At 37.3% G+C, this 18,433-nt stretch overlaps 1 protein-coding gene across 1 annotated transcript in view; it reads right to left on the reverse strand.

Moving 5' to 3' along the window:
• The window catches only part of RAPGEF2 (Rap guanine nucleotide exchange factor 2), a 248,200-nt gene that overhangs the window by 112,034 nt on the left and 117,733 nt on the right, over positions 1–18,433 (reverse strand). Inside the window, 6 exon segments of the mRNA XM_032631799.1 lie at positions 3,000–3,017; positions 5,308–5,334; positions 5,336–5,397; positions 5,400–5,441; positions 5,444–5,475; positions 7,336–7,425. Of these exon segments, the coding sequence (XP_032487690.1) occupies positions 3,000–3,017; positions 5,308–5,334; positions 5,336–5,397; positions 5,400–5,441; positions 5,444–5,475; positions 7,336–7,425 (271 nt within the window).

An 18,433-nucleotide genomic window follows, 5' to 3' on the forward strand; every position in this document is an offset into this window, starting at 1 on the left:
GTGACAAAGCAGAGCCGTAACATGAGGGAAAATATTGCCTATTTCTAATGCGAGAACAACAGCTCACGTCAAAAAGTCTAATGTCAAATAAATGTGCATAATCACACAAACACTGTAATTTTTTCATGTTTCAATATTTAAATTTTTTTGAAATTAACCTACTAAGAAGTCCTTAACTAAAGATGAAACCAACTTAAATCAAATCCATCACTTAAAACAAAGTGATAGATTATATTCAGAAATATATAAGATATATATAACTTAGGAATGATTACCATTAGAAGAAATAGTACTTGTCTTATATTATGAAGAATAAGCTTATTAAAAATAGGACTCATTTTCATACGCCTCATATAAGAATCAACCTTACTACATTGGTGCTATGTTAAAGATACTGTATTATGGCTATAATAAAAATAATTAATAAAAATAATTAAATTAATAATAATTTAATTAATAATAATAAAAATTAATTCCATGATGTTTTTGTAATATTACATTGTATCCGACTTGGATTATATTAACTTACTTTTATGCAGTATTTTCATTTCTTTTGCACACCTGCACCAAGAACTTTAAACTAAGCCTGACCTACAGAAAAATTCAATACATAATTATTAAACGGTGCCCTGAAGTGTATATTCCCATTGTAGAACAGGATTACTAACAGAATGTGTGGGAAATACCTTTTTCTATGACTGATGGGTTCTCCTCACTTCCAAAAGTTTGCACTGATTGGAAACTTTATAAATAAGTTTTATGTTATATTGTGTTTGAATCCTCCTAATTCAAATTTGTATAAAGTAAAGCCACACTTTGGGGGGTAAGTAGGAGTGGAGGTGGAAAGTCATTCGGAACCTCGAAGAGTGGAGAGCATTTTAATTACGCAACCAGCCCTGGAAGGCTGCAACGGTAGGAAGCGTCAGTCGGTACACAGCACCTCCACAGTTTAGACGGGACAACTTTTCCTCAGTCTTCAGTCTAATACCTCTGTACAATTTTCACACTTTCTAAACGAGGAAGAGAACAGAGCTGTTTTTTTCTTTTTCCCATAAAAAAAAAAAAAAAAAGGAATAAAAAGATGACAGAACAGGTATGTGCAGGTATGTGCCAGCTTCCCCATCCCGGCATCCAGGTGAAAGTAAGAAGGCCCTTCTTCCCTTTTAAGTCCTCTCCCTCTCCTCTCCATTCTTATTATGGAACTCACATTTCCCTACCCACCCAAACTTCTAGAATAAATTACCCATCGATGCAGACGGGGCCTGTAATTAGGGGTAAAATAAACAGGTTTCCCCCCGCCCCACCCTATTCCGAGCCTGTCGACAAGGTAAACCTGTCCAAAGTCCCAAGTCAGTCTAGAAATGACCCCGAATTCCCCAGCCTCCGCCGGGAACCTTATCCATGACCTGACTCTGCCACCTGCCTCTCCCCACTCAAAGACTGAACATTCGTGCCGCATCCTGTTTTCTGGCAGTCTTAAACACAGCTTCAACCCAACTCAGCAAAATGTAAGAAAATGCTAATGAAAGCCATCTCCAATCTTGCCTTCTCACTGCATTTTAAAATGCTTATTCTCTGCAAACCTCACACACTTGCCTTGAAAAAGTGACCTGAAAGCACTCTACATGGACTGTGCGAGTGTTCGTGTTTCTGAAGAAATTACTATCATCTGTCTTAAACTGCTCAACACGTCTAATTTTTAAAAGCGTACATAAGGTATACGTCATAACCCAGTGCACATTTTAAATTCAATTCCTACTTCTACATGGGAATTAGACTAACCTGTAATTTCTCATACTGAACAAGAGGACTAATTACATACTGGCGTACCTTTTAAAATATTAAAGTTATATACCTTTTAAGTATACATGTACTAGATAAAAGCTCAAAACACTGGCGCAATTTAACAAAATTTTATACAATTTTACAAGAATCTTATCGAATTTAAAAACTATCAACATTTTTTAGATTTACCACATCACTGAAAAATTAGCAGTGCTTCTAAAATAAAATACAGCTATTATGTCACCTGTGACATTTTAATATGCATTATATTGTATAGAACGTAAAGTAATGGACTTAATTTGAAAAGTTATACAAATATTTCGTGTTTTCAGGCGAGGTTACTGTAATAGCCAAAGATATTACATTGACAGTAGCCTTCCTCTGATGTGAATTAAATTATTCATGATCTTTTTCCTGGGCAATAAGAAAACACAACCATAACATTTCACTAGTTACTTAACCAATTAGTTTGCAGAGATAAATGAGTTTTTCTTCCCTGACTCCAAATTCCCTGATAACCCCAAATTTGACCCCAAATTTCAAACGAGTAATGCTGAAACTGTAAATTAGTCATATATTGGCATGAAACAAATGAGCAAAGATATTATTATAGGCCTCAATTAAAATATAGAATGAAATAAAAGCATGAAATCTGGTTAAAAATCAAGCGCAAATAAGAAATGCAAGCGAAGTGTTAAATTCTTATTTCCTTTTTGACAAAGCCTTTATTCTGACTAAAATTTTACCAGTGGTCTCCCAAAATGCTTTCACACTGGGATTCCTGAAATTTAAAGCTTTCACCTACAGCCTTTAAAATGTAAATGTCTAATGGATTTCCCATAAAACTTTCACACAAAAAGCAGTTAAACACCCACGATGCCTATCTGCCTGTCTTTCTCTCTCCATTTCTTTATGCGCAAAGCAGGTTAGTTAAGAACTGTGCTCCACTCATTCTTAAAATACGTAGTCTGCGTTTTATTCGTTCTTCAAAGAAAGTGAGCAATTTATCCCTAGGTCTGCACAAATAAAGCAGCCTGTGACATCAACCAAACCACCGATAGTTTCAAAGTTGTAAGGGATTTTACTAAATCAGGGCAAAATACAAAAGAACAAGACGAAGCAAAACACATCAATATTATACACTCATTAGTTACAATGCAAATTCACAAATGAACTGAGGTTAGTATTAGGAGACCACACACAAATTACAATACCTGAGATTTAGTGCATTCCTTTGAGCCAAAATGAAATGAGTGCCATAGAGGAGGAAAGGAAAAGATGACATTATCAGACATGCTACATACAGTACATCTGCCAAAATGAAGGTCATGTTAAATCAGGTTAAGAATGACCATACAGCGCTGGCTACACGGATGATGTCCTTTATGTTCCTTAGCCATGCACTTGAAACGCACCTGCAACCATGTAGGTCGCCTGTGAAGTAGGACCATGCACCTTGTCAACAAACTTTTCACCCTGGCTCCCACCTTACTACGGTTCTTTCAAAAGGAGTATTTCTGCTCAGAATAAGTAAATGTGACTTAGGGCTAATTTTGTTGTTTTCATATGTTAAAATCATGTACTTAGGCAAAATAATAATTATATAAATGAAATTAAAACACAATTTGCATGAAAAGACGGGATTCAACACTTAGAATTATGACACTTGTTGCCCATCTGAACTCACTTAGAAAAATTAATACCACCATGTCACATATTAGCAAACTGGTACCTGATCCATCAGTGAGCAAGTTAAATTTTTCACCCTAGTACTGAATTTTCCCTCATAAAAGTACCTGTTGACCAGGTAAGACATTTTTTAAAACCACTAAAAAAAAAAGGAATCTTGAATAATTTTTAAAAACTACACAGTTACAAAAAAATCAGATTAAAAGGGGGAGTCATGTAGGGGAGGTGGGTGTTTTCCCCATAAAGGGGGAAAACATGGGGATAGGAGAGAGAAATAATTATAAAATGACACCCCCCAACTTAAATGGGACAAGTATAACTATAAAATCAAACCAGTCAGCTTGAACGCTAAATTTTTAGTAACCCACACTGCCGCTAAATATCTTGGTATAGAATCTGATTTGGGCAAATAGTTCCAAAGCAGAAAGAGTATTAACAATATTAGTAGGTTGTACTAGTAATGTGTACAGCTATTTTTAATCCACAGTTCCTTCTTCCACGATGCTGCATCGACACTAAAAATACTACCTTCTTGTATAGACAATGGTAACAAAAAACCTTTCATAGGTTTTTTTCAAAAAAATACCAAGGCTCTGCAGCAGGCAAACAAAGCTGACTTTATGATGAGCAAAAAGCAACCCTCTGCAAATGAGCTCAATGAAATGATTCAACTATGAAATTCATGGGAAATTAAAATTGTGCGCATGGCAGTGAGAGGAGCAGGCTGAGAGCTGGTGGCCAAAACTGCCTGAATATTCAGATACAAAGGGCTCTCAGAAATGGAACACGTCAAGTGCGGGTGTAAGATGTACCACTCCAAGTTCCCAGAAAATTACGTACATAGTTTCAAGTCTATATACATTTCCCCATGCGGTTTGCATTTATACTTATTTGCAAAAAGAAAGAAGAGGATACGGAAGACAAACAAACAAGAAATGTAAAATAGTTGTCGTTTACCTATTTTTATTCTTTCATATGTTTATTTTAAAATTAACTTCACGAATGAGTGCTCATTTAATGGTATTGTAAGTATAGATGAACCATAGTTGACCTTATTATGACATATGGAAGAATTCAAGTTACTTTCTTCTTGAAAACAGAAATCCTCAAATATATTTGCCACTATTCTGGGTGGGCCACCAGGGGACATGGACACAGCGCAGCTGAGCAGAGAGAAATGAGTGAGAAAAATAAGGCTCCCAAACTGACCACGCTGGGGTCTTGTACAAATCATCTTCATTATCTGTGCCTCCGTTTCCTCAAACGTAAGTAGTTTCTTCACCTAGTATTTACGAAACAAATGACGACAAGTGGTGAAAGTATTAAAGAGGACCTCTGAACCTATTAGAAATGCTTCAGACCATCTTTACACCGGGATTTACAGAAGCATCATTTCAAATTATGCTCTCACTTCATCATATTAAAACAAAAAATTCTCAGATAATATTCTCACAATGGTATGAAAATAATAGGTAATTTTTAAGTATCTAACTTTTGAATAAAAAACAGGTATGATACCCGTCACTGGGGACGGTGAAGGGAAAGGGCAAAATTTTAGATTAAGATAAGAACCTAAAAATATCCCAGTTACAACTGTACATGCTGACCACAAAGCTGATCCTCAGAGACCATGTTAAGAAATAAAAAGGCTAAACCTTTATCTTATTTCAATGCTCCTTAAACTATTCATATTATGTGTTTCAGAGAAAAATCTGCACTTTGAATAAGTATACCACAGAAAGGAATTATTCATCAAGAACGGAAAATGTATGCCTTTTCACAAAACTCCCAACAAAAAGCTATAAAGATAATTATTATACTTGTATAACTTACCGTATGATAGCCTCTAGGCAAAGGTGTGTTTGCCCACAGGATAAGGATCCACAGTATCAATAATCGTTTGTCTTTCCCCTTTCTGGTTGATTTTCTAAATCTCCTTCGAGACTGTCGATGAGAAGCTTGACGCTGAAATATTCTTCATTTTCATCCATATAGTCTAACCTGAAATAAAATCCCCCAAGATTTCATTTCTTCAAACACCATGTTCCATATTAAGATTAGACGCAGAATAAAACTTATGGATAGTGTACATTCATTCACAGCGCAAAGACATTTGTAGACAAACTATCTCGACAGACTTCAATGTTTCTCAACTTCCCTAGAACTAACTGGTTCTGAGGAACTTTTCTTTATAAAAGAAAAGAGGCATTTTCAGTTCCACTTAGGACAATATGGGTAACTCCTGAATTTCCTGCAGTCTCAAAGGGAAGGATATTTTCAGTAGTCTTTGTTCTGATTTATTAATGAAAGATCTCACAGGATACATCACCATGCATTATGAAAGCAACTGCCCCATTGTCTTAACTAAAGCACAAAAACTCTCATGAAGTAAATCTGTTTAAAAAAAACAAACAAACACCCAAATCCCAAATGACTCAGACACGACTACTGGCAGAATGACCTCTGGTAGATTACTTAAGGGCTTCTCTTCCTAACTTTCACTCTACGGATTCAGTTTCGTTTTTTTTTTTTTATTATTATTATAAATAGCATTGCTCTCAAACATAATTTCCTCATTTTAAACATTTAGAAAGTGATGAATGGACTAACAGAAGAAAAGTTACGTTCCGGTTAATCCCGTCACACTTACATAATGTACTGGCTCACAAGAGCGTATTAGATTCTAAGATGGTTTCTCACACTGACAAACCTAGTAGTTAGCATCATATGGACAAGGACAAAATCCTCAAGGAATTTTGGAGGTCAAAAATCCTTCAGATCAACACAAAATAGCAGTACGGAGACCAAAATCTTGAGGGAATATCTAAAATGCTTTTCAAGACCTGTGGCTGGAAAGCCCAACGTATCTGCCTACATTTTTCCACTCCTAAATCTTTACTCACCACCATGCCACTTTCTCACTTAACAGTAAATTTTGGGAAATTTTACCAAAAGTTTTCACTAGCTTTTGATGAGGAAGTTCCCATTTCTGACAAATCCTCTCCTCCATCACAGGGAAAAAACCTACATCTCCTCTGAAAATAGATGTATAGGCATTTACCAAATATTTTATTAAATATGAAAAAAAGCCTCCATCATCTATTTTAGGCCATCATTTATTCAAAAAGTTTCCTTGCCCAGACAGATGCTGGATGGGAAATATTATGCACATCAGCCAACTGAATGTCTCTACTGGGCACTCCCTCCAATCTTATTTTTGTTGCTGATTTTTTTTAAGGGGTACATAGTGTCCCATCTTAAAATCATTTTTATATAGTAAGGAAGAATGTGACAGGCTTTTCTTAAAGCATCAGTAAAAATAATTATGTTGCTAATATCTCTTCTAACGTTATGTTTTTTTGCATATGTCTTACCTCAATATACTTTTTAAATCACACTATTCAATTAAAAAGAGATAAAAATCTCAACAGAGTATTTAACCAGCATAAAAGTCCTCCAAATTTCTTTCAATTAGATAAAGGAAATGAACTGATTTCCTTATGTCAATTGTTGCCTGAATACATATCACTGTGTCTCATTTAAAGTATCTCACTCATTCCAACCAATATTTGGAGAGCTAAAATCCTGCAATTCCAAGATTCTCCCCAAGTTTAAATTAAATGGCATTTTCATAGACTGATTTATAAAGTTCAAACACCAAACATTTAGGTACGTGGACCCTTTCAAACTTTCTTTTTTCATTATTTGAATCCCGTAAATAATTATAATGATTATGAATTTAAAACTCAAAAAGTTACGAAATAAATATACCTAAAGTTATGAATATATAATACACTATTATAAGTAGTTTTGTGAAAATACTTTTATTTCATAACTTTTTTAAGGGAAAAAAGTCTTCACAGAAGTATTCTTACCACAATCATTTCAGAAGGCTCTAACACAATGCATTCACAGCCACGCCTAAAGCTTCCTGCAGAACGCTTGCCAAAACTAGAAAGAAAAAAAAGATTTAAGTAATACAAATTATGAATTTAAGCTAACCCTTCAGATGAATAAAAACAAGGAAGAAAACAACTATAAAAAATATATACTGAAGAAAGAGAGCTATCTCAAACCATTATTTACACAGAATGACAAGGAACCATTCAAATTTTTAAATCTCAGATATATTTTTCTGGAAAATTCCAATATAACGTTTTTGAATTCATAATGTAAGTAATGAAGAATCATTATGAATGTGTTTTGGGTTAGGCTCTTTGAAACCACTCCCAGTCAGGTGAAGATTTAGAATATTCTAACAGGGGTGGGAATTGGATCAGTGGCAAACTATAAAAATATCCAAAGTATAAAATGCATATAATCCTCTTCCTTAACTTAATTTGCTTAGGTTAAACATTTCTTTCACTTAAAAATGTAGTTATTTTTCTAAATTTTCAAATCAACTTATTCAAAATCAGTTTAAGGGAAAAGGTGTTCAACTCAGGGCTTTCAGCTACACAGTGACTTAAGTGGACATGCATTCCCAAAGCCCCTTTCCGCGTTTCCACTGCACTGCCGACTTCAGACACGGCACCTCTGCCCCATCTGTGGAAATACCCACCTAACACTAGAGCAGATTTGCTCTCTCTGGCATAGCTATATGCCAAGTAGAGCCACGAAGAGTTCTAAGTAGTCATGACTTGTTCTGCTAACGTACCACCTACGTCTGCTCATTCACTACTCCAAAAGGCCTCCCTTCCCTCCAGTCAACATCTTAGTACCCTTTTTTTTTGTGGCCACACCGTGCAGCATGGGGGATCTTAATTTCCCAACCAGGGATCGAACCCGCGGCCCCTGAAGTGGAAACGCGGAGGTACGGAGTCTTAACCACTGGGCTGCCAGGGAAGTCCCAGTAATCATTTTTAATAACCTACTTTTGAGAAAAATATGAGGAAGAAACGCTTCCAAAGAGCTATTTTACCGAGCATTTTTTCCCCAAATCAATTAGACATTTGAGCGGCTCCAATGGACATTCTCATCCCTTTTATAACTCTCTCTATGTCATGGTAGTACACAATGTTTCACATATTAGAACCCAACTTGGATTAGGAAAAAAAAAAAGTCATGTAAGATGAAGAGAACAAGAAAGTCAACGTTCTCACTCTAGCAGCCTGTGTGACCTCTAGCAAACCAACTTGACCATCCTCATAGTCTAAACTATACTCATTTTTAAGGTTATCGGGTGAGCCCAGGCCATCAGTGAAGTCATTTCTTGCTCCAAAATTGTTTCTATGAAAATCAAAAAGAACCATACTTAGCATATCTGAAAAATCCTTCAAAAAATATTCATACATACATATTCTCACAACCATACATACTGAAGTGCTTTTTTTAAGTGGAAAAAAATCTACCAAGAAAAATAAAATAATCTTATCTTCTTTGTCATGTTATTTCACATGCAATTAAAATGACCTAAATTTTTACATATTCTCCTCTTAGTTTACAGTTAAAAACCACTAAAGTTGCGGAAAATTCTCAACACACACAAAAATTTGCTTCTGGTTTTTGAAACTACCTACTTGCAATTTAAGTTTTTACAATGAAGCTTATAATTTAATGATGCACTACAAACTGTTAGTAAAATATGTAGCAGGTTTCATGCCATCATTGCCCGTTGAACCCTGTTATAGGACTAGGTAAAAACATATATTGTATGTTTAAGTTTTATCACTAAATAAAATAGCATTAAAATCTAAAGAAAACCATGTGACTCTAAGTTTTTTCGTATTTTATTAAATTACAGAACCAGACAAGCTTCATAATCATCATGATCGAGTGGTTTTCCTTTTTTAAAATTTCATGTAGTAAAAAAAAAAAAAAAAAGATCAAACGTCTATAATGCATACGATGTTCAGATGACAACTTAAAAAATAAAAACTGCTAGAACTGAGTTGCTCACAAATTTCAGCAACAGAAGTAGTGACATCAACATGAATAAACTATGTGGTATTTATTTATTTTATGCCTAATTCTAGTACCAACCACTCCCTACTCCAGAATTAAGGCTGTAAGACCCCTTACCAATCAGCCATTAGTTCAACAGAACTTTATGGCTGAGAAGATATTCATGTATTTAGTTGCACTAACACTATTACTTTAGGGATGAAAAGTGTGCATCCCCTAAGATGAGCTACAAAAAATATCTCTATGCCTTTTGCAAAGTGAGCTGCACTAAAACCTAACAAAACTCTCTCTGAAGCCCCAAAAGACTCAGGTTCTACTGACCATCACAAAGATGTGAACCATAGGAGAAAAAATAGACTCTTGTCAGGTTAATTCTTTGACTACATTGAGGGGGAAAAGGCAAATGCACAGAGAACCCACTCCAGCAAGGGAGAATAAATTATTTCATTTATCCAAAAATCCATTGTTTCGAACACAGCCAAGAACCCAGAAGGAAAGAGTGGCCTGAAAAGAGCTGAAGCGCAAGTCATGAATGCACTCGCTGGGGCCTAATGACAAGGTCCCTTGGCTCTTAGCTTACAAACCAGAAGCTGTAAGGTAGGAATGGTCAGGGAGGAATGAAAAACGTCACCTAGAAACCCATTCAGCCCACAAAATACTTCTGCTTCTACTCTCTGATTCTTTGAAACAATAGATATAGAAACAAAAGTAAGTAAACACCATTATTTACTAAGTTTTAAAAAATCTCTGACCAAGTTCTATATAAATAAACTGTTTTAAAAATACAGTCCTGGACTCAAGGCTCTGTGGTGACCTAACTGGGAAGGAAATCCAAAAAAGAGGGGCTATATGTATACGTATAGCTGATTCACTTTGCTGTACAGCAGAAACGAACACAACACGGTACAGCAACTATACTCCAAGAAAAATAAACAAACACATAAAATAATTTTAAAAATACAGTCCTGGAAAACTTTAGAGATAAAAAAGGTAACTGGATAGAGACATACAGCAGGTAAGATCTCCCACAGGTGATATTAAGACCAAATTTTTAAAATATTTTAGATGATTTAGTAGGAAGAAACGGAGAGAAATCCTCAGGTTTACAAATGACACAGAGACGTTCAGAGAGTAAAGCACAAAACAAAGCCAGTAAGAATAAAGTACAAGCCATTTTTATAAAGTTTTATGTGCGTATAAAAAAGCAGGAAGGACCCAACCTGCACAAGGAAATATTCTATGTGAAAAGTGATCAAATGCACAAAGTGTGTAAGATAAGATTAAACAGCAAAGAGTTCTCATGTTTCAATTAAAAGTCAAATGAAAACTAGAAGTCTTTCAAGGCATTAGCACAGTAAACTGCTAACATAATAAATAACAAATAATAAACAGAGATACACCTCAAAAGGAGGGACACACTACGAGAAATTAAAAATGAAAATTACTATACATACCCTTATAGAAAACCACATAAATCTACAATAGAGCACTGCCCCAGAAGAGTTTCTAAGGGGAAAAACACAAAGCTAAAAAGTTTCCACCAAAAAAATTAAGGGTAGCCAAAGGGCTTTCTGTAAAACCAGAGGCACAAATTAAAAGAACACTTCATTCAATCTTATTAATAGCAGCTGAAAGTTGGTATCATTTAAATTTCTAAAATCATGACTTAAGGAATTGTAGAAATGATACAGATTAAATAAGAACTTCGTTAACTTAAAAAGTACACCTACAATCCTTGAGGGTTTTAGGAAAAGTCAGAAATAGATAAATGATTGTTCCAAAACCATTTGCCTAAATTCTCCTCCAAATGTTCCTTGGTGTCACTGTCAGAAATGAAGTTAGTCCTATCAGATGCATTCTTTTTTATTATTAAGTCTTATAAGAGACTACAAAAAGTGATCTTACAAATTTGATGCAATTCCCATAAAAATCCCCCCAAAAATATTTTTTGCAGAAAAGGAAAAACCAATCTTCACATTCATATGAAATTGCAAGGGGCCCTAATTAGCCAAAACCATCTTGAAAAACAACAAAGTTAGTGAACTCACACTTTTAATTTCAAAACTTACTACAAAGCTGCAGTAATCAAACCAGTGTGGTACTGGCATAAGGATAGACACATATGGACCAACGAAATAAAACTGAGAACCCAGAAATAAACCCATATCTATGGCTAATTTTGACAAAGGTCAAGTTCATTCAATGGGGGAAGAAGAGTCTCTTTAACAAATGTGCTGAGACAACTGTATTTCCACGTGAAAAAGAATGAAGTTGGACCCCTACCTCTCATGACATACAAAAATTAACTGAGAACAGATCACTGACTAAATAAAAGAGCCAAAAACTATAAAACTCTTGGGGGAGAAAAAGAGGGATAAATCACCATTACCTTGGATTTGACAATGGACTCAGAGACGACACCTAAAGCACCAGCAGCAAAAGGAAAAATAAATAAACTGAACTTCATCAAAACTGAAAACTTTGGTGCATTGAAGGACATTATCAAGAAACTGAAAAGATAATCTACAGAACAGGAGAAAATGTTTGCAAATCATATATCTGAGAAGGGTTTAATATCCAGAATACATGAAGAACTCCTATAGCTCAACAACAAAAAGACAACCCAATTAAAAAACAGGCAAAGGACTTGAATAGACCTTTCTCCAAAGAAGATATATGTATCAACATCCTTACTTATTAGGGAAAAGTAAATCAAAACTACAACGTAGCTACTCACCCACGTTGCCCACTCTTCCCCCAAGAGTGCTTAATAAATCCTTGCTGTGCTTTCTCAAAATAAAAACAAAACAAACAAAAAGACAACAAAAAACACAACCAGATACCATATCACACCTGATACTAGACGTGAATGAGATATCAGGATGGCTATAATTAAAAAAAAAAAAAAAAATGCAAAGAATGCAAAAAATGTTGAAGCGGATCTAGAGAAGCTGGAACCCTTGAATTTTGCTGTTCAGAATGTAAGATGGTGCCGTCACTGTGGAAAACAGTTTGGCACGTCCTCAGAAAGTTAAACACAGAATTAATATAAGACCCAGCAATTCTACTCCTAGATAAATACCCAAAAGTATCAAAAACATGGACCCAAACAGATATTTCACTGCAGCATTATTTGCAATAGCCAAAAGGTGAAAACAACCCAAGTGTCAACTGATGAGTGGATAAACAAAATGTGATATATACAATGGAATATTATCCAGCAATAAAAAGGACGGAAGTTCTCATATATGTTATAACATGGACAAACCTTGAAAGCATTATGCTAAGTGCAAGAGCCAGTCACAAAATGACAAATATTGTAAGATACCACTTGTGTGAACTGTCTAGAATAGGTAGATTCATAAAGACAGAGAGTAGACCTGAGGTTTCCAGGGGTTAGGGAAATGCGAAGTTACAAAGTTTCTGTTTGGAGCTATGCGACGTAAGTTGTGGAAACAGGTAGTGATGATGGTTGCACCACAGTGTGACTGCAATAATGCCACTGAATCCTACACTTTAAATGGTTAAAGTGGCATATTTTACGTTATGCACACACATGCGCATATCCACATTTTTTTTTTTAAAGTATATAAGAGAAACTTATCAAGAAGATTTGTGTGTTTGTTTTAGTGGTTTTGAGCATTTTGGCAAAATTCAGGACTTGAATAAGAAAAAGGAGTAATTCCACTTTGACCAAACAAGAACCAACCTTAGGGGCAAAGGAAGAGTTAAGTTTGATGACTGAGCTATACCACTGATTAACTTGGAACCAATCTTTTTCTACACTAATTTAGCAATGAAGTGATAGAGGTCATGGGTGAAAGAACTAGGAAGATACAAAGAGATGGTAAACAAATGTTACTGAAATATCTGAAATCAGTTTTTTTAATTTTTATTTTATATTGGAGTATAGTTGATTTACAATGTTGTGTTAGTTTCAGGTGTACAGCCAAATGATTCAGTCATAAATATACATGTATCTATTCTTTTTCAAATTCTTTTCCCATTTAGGTTATTACAGAATATTGACCAGAGTTCCCTGTGCTATACAGTAGGTCCTTGTTGGTTACTATTTTATATATAGCAGTGTGAATGTGTCAATCCCAAACTCCCAGTCTATCCCTCCCACCCACCCTTCCCCCCTGGTAACCTGAAATCAGTTTTGAAGAGTCAATTATACCTACATTTTCCTCTCATCCAGCATTATCCCATTTTTAATTTTATCCCTGGTCATAAATTAGGGCGTCTCCCTGCCCCGCGTCCACATATATATGGAGAGAGAGGGAGAAAGAGAGAGAGATGCACACACACATACAATTTTGTTTCTTATCCCTCTTCCAAATACTCACTGGACACGTACTACAGAATCAACATGAACTATGTAATCAATACAGAGCTTACAAGAAGCTCACTAAATATAGCCCCTATTCTTAAATAGTTTGTATTCCATGGAAGATGACCACACAGAGAGTTGTGATAACAGGCAGAAAAGCGAGCGCCATGAGTTTAATAAAAAAGAATGTCATATTTGCTGCCTACAATGCATCTCAAAAACAAAATGCAGGCTTCCCTGGCGGCGCAGTGGTTGAGAGTCTGCCTGCCGATGCAGGGGACGCGGGTTTGTGCCCCGGTCTGGGAAGATCCCACGTGCCGCGGAGCGGCTGGGCCCGTGAGCCGTGGCCGCTGAGCCTGTGCGTCCGGAGCCTGTGCTCCGCAACGGGAGAGGCCACAACAGTGAGAGGCCCGTGCACCTCAAAAAACAAAATGCATTTCTTGAATGTCAGCGCTGAGAAAAAAATTTGAAAATCACATAGTATAGGGTCTCTTGGCATTTTTTTCTCCAGCTTCACACCTGAAAGTATGTCAGAGTCCAATGTGCTACATCAAAAGCCCTCAAATATTTCTATTTAGGAAAAGGCCCCCAAGTGCTTATAATATGTATGACCCACCATCCTCCTCTTCCCATGAGAACCATCCCTCCAGTTCAATTTTCATTGCATAAGTGGAGAAACTAAGCCAACCTACCTGACAGTAGGTTAAAAGAGATGCCCCAAATTACCATCAGACTCCATCACCCAGGGTTCTGGGATCCCACACCGACCTGACCCTTCCTCTGACTTTCTGCTATAGCCCTTTTCCACACTCAATAATATAAGAACTCTGGTCTTTGGTAAGCTTGCCATGTACAAGGAATAATTCCCAGACCTCCTCAGGAATATCGCTATAGTGCATCTCTTATACCAGTCAAGCATAAACCCAGTGACAAGTGGGGAACAGAGCTTTGTGGGAAGGTGGATCCTCAGAAGGTTGCTCACTCATTGGCTAGCTGAGTGAAAAAGACAAGTCAGCTGTTGTAATTCAGAAGGCAACTCGAATTCAGCAAAATTACAAATGACCATCGAGAGCCTGAGGGTTACCCTGGGAGACTCAAAGATGTAAATGTCAAATCTATAAAAACCAAGCCTCTTCAGGCAGCTGCTGCCAGAAATTCAACTCCTAGCACATCTGCTCCTTTGAAATGGCTCTCATAATACGACGTACCAAGATAAACAAGGATATTTTAAAAATTTAAACTCAATGTTTAAAGTGACACAGCTTTTTTTTAACTTTGAATTTAAACTTAAAAAGAAATTATCCCTGTCTTCTGGTAATTTCAGTCTTTCTGTGTACATGGGCATTTACATAAAAGATACAACTATTAAAATACATATATAATAACTGTCTTTCAAAAAAAGATGTAGGTAACAGTTATCAATGAGACGGTCTGAATACTTAAAAACCTGTTAGCCCTTCCTCTACTTGATGCCAGCCTTTCACAAAAGGCCAGAAAGTTAGAAAGAGATGCGGAGAAATGGAGAAGTACGGTATGTGTGTTTTAAGAACGCTGACAGGCTTCTGATTCAACAAGGTGTGAACATTTAATGACTATAGTCTTTAAATCCTTCTAAATTGTTTCGTAAAAGTATGGTGTATAGCTTGGCTTTCAACTATTAACCTCAATGCAATTTCGGAATGTCCTGATAATCTTACACTAAACAACCAAAGGTGACAACTAAAAGTGACGCAGACTCACTTTGCATCGACCTATTGGTTCTCTGCGCTATTTAAAAAAAAAAAAAAAAGTTAAACTCCCAGCAAATGATTAATGAAAAGACCACCTGCAGCACAACAGAGTATTACTCAATGCTCATATTCCCCCAGTAAAACTAACTGAGGAATGGCTGCTCCAAAGACAGTTTAACAATCCAGATGTTCACTCCCATTAAGTTATTTTAACGGAACAAATGAAAAATTACAAATTGTTCCTAAAAGTGAAATAAACTAAGTTTAATATTTTTACAGGTGCAAAATGGAATGACTTGATAGTGCCCACAATATGCAGACAAAAAATTTACTGGAAGTAATTAGTCTTCTACATAATGTAAAACAGAGAAAAACGTTAACAGCCTGTTAAACTTTCAAGTTCAAGGCTCACAGGAAGACAGCACCAATGCCTGCAAATATAAAATCTTACCTAGTTTTCACAAATACCCACAGGCTGTGATTCACCGGACAGGGTTTTGCAGGCTCCTTCTGAGGGAAGGCCATCCTGTCCTGCGTTCCTGTGACCACATTTTCCCCATCCAAGTTGAGTCATGAGCACTTGCTGTGAGTGTGAGTTTCCACGAAAGGCAGTCGCTGAGCACGGAAGCCTCTTCCGTCAGTGGCCCTAAGCTTGCCCTTTGTATGGGCCTCTGCATTCCTGTGGTACGTCAGAACTGCCCAGTGGAATGCAACCCCTCAGTATTGGAATGTAAACTTTTTCATGTCAGGCTACATCCAGAGAGGGAATACACAACAATCAAGCCGTGACTACACTGGTAGGCAAACCTAATTTACAAAATGATTGAAAACGTGATTCTCTGAGATATCCATTTTTCATATCTTCATTTCTAGGAAATGATAAGCAGTTACTAAAACCTAAAAAATGTCTGGCCTGATGCTCCTAAACCAAAACCAATTCATTTATTTAGGACTTACGAAAAATACTCACACGCCCCTGTCTTCAGATAGCAGAACAGCAATACACATTAAGGAAAAAAAAACCTAACAAGTAACTGCTGATGCAATCAACTCCATTCTCAAAAATCAGTGGACTCTACGGGAATACATTTAACAGAAGAAGACAGTGGCTTTAAAGACATCACAAAAATGCATTTAATCTTTTAAAAATATTTTGTCCTCACTCGTTAGTTTAACAAGCAAAAAAAAAAAGTAACAGCTATTTAAAACAAAAACATACACACACCGAGTACACATAGAAGCTGTGTGTGTGAACAGGCTATTTCAGAACTATTTGGGAGAACTAAACAGTTTCTTTCAAGGCTCATTTAGAAGTATTCTAACAGTCATCACACTGCACAGATGAACAGAGATTGGCTCCTCGACACAGCGAACCTCCACATTTTAACCTTCGCTTATAAAAACAGAGCACAGGGAAAAAAAATGACAAGCGAAGCCTCAGAGCTATGTTTTCCCCCCCTCTGTTCATTCCTCAGTAGCCTGTGATCTAAGTAACTACAGAAGTACTAGCCATCTGATACTTATGCTGTTAACATTTCAATCCCTTAAAACAAATCTAACCTGCACTGGCTTCCATATCTTTGAAGCAGCGGCAACAGTGCTGCCTCGCTGTAGAGGAGTTAGGTGTCTGCAGCCTCGAGCCCGCCCCATGGCCCCTGTGTTTTCTCCGGCTGAGTCCACGCGGCTGCAGCCTGTGCTCGGAGCCCGCATTCCGCCTGATGGCCAATTTCCTGCTTCGGTGACCCACCCACCCTCCGGGCTGCAGTTCTGAGTTACGCGTGTCTGTCTTGCCGGCACTGTTTCCGCATACCAGCCTCATGACCTCAGCGGCAGCCTGACAGACACTCTTTATCAATTTCTATTCATTACCCACTCTAAGCCAAGGGCACGTAGGGAAATCTGCCATGTCTGCTCTCCTCTGAGCCTTCAAGGTCAAACGCCTAGGTGGGCTCGGCCATGCAATTTTGTTATTAAAATTCACCCGAGCTCTACTACACACACTGCTCTCCACCACCAGAGGGATGCTGAATTGTGCACCTGGCTGGAATGATTACCGTGGAAAAGACAAGCATAAATTTATATCAAAACAACGTGGGAAAAGTTGAAAGAGGCCGCTTTTGCTCTTATTTTTCCCTTCTAGAGAAAAAAGGTGGCTCTTACCTCAGCTGTACGGGGGTGAAGGGAGCAAGCAGTTTTTGTCTCTTGCCACAATCTAAGCAGCAAAGGCCAGTAGTGTGATGATGACCACACTTTGGTGGTGTCTGTGTCCTCGTGACCAACTGCTGGGGAACAGCTCAGCTAAACTGATGTGCTGCTATCAGTCTACTCAGTGGCACAAACAGGCCCCTCTGCTGATGACAGAGCTTTGTACACAGATGGCAGCTGATCAGTTTGCAGAAAAGTTATGGTCCATAACAGCTTTCCCATCAGCTTCTGGACACATGCCTTATCCAAAATGCCTTTGTTAAATCTTCCCTGTTTCATTGTGCAAAGCACACTGTGGATGAGCTGAAGAGGCGAGGAAGCTCAGCTCTGAGGTCTTATTTTAAAATAACCTGATTTTTGGACTTCCCTGGTGGCGCAGTGGTTAAGAATCCACCTGCCAAAGTAGGGGACACGGGTTCAAGCCCTGGTCCGGGAAGATCCCACATGCCGCGGAGCAACTAAGCCCGTGCGCCACAACTACTGAGCCTGTGCTCTAGAGCCCACAGGACACAACTACTGAGCCTGCATGCCACAACTACTGAGCCCGTGCTCCACAACAAGAGAAGCCACTGCAGTGAGAAGCCCATGCACCGCAATGAAGAGCAGCCCCCACTCGCCGCAGCTAGAGAAAGCCCATGAACAGCAACAAAGACCCAACGCAACCAAAAATAAAATAAACAAATTTATATAAAAAATAACACCAAAAAAGAAAATAACTTGAGTTTTGTAAAATTCATTAGAGGTAAAATAAACAATCACGTGAAGAAAAAACTGAACAGACCTATGT

This window comes from Phocoena sinus, chromosome 5 (assembly GCF_008692025.1).
Source record: "Phocoena sinus isolate mPhoSin1 chromosome 5, mPhoSin1.pri, whole genome shotgun sequence".
Classification (NCBI taxonomy): domain Eukaryota; kingdom Metazoa; phylum Chordata; class Mammalia; order Artiodactyla; family Phocoenidae; genus Phocoena; species Phocoena sinus.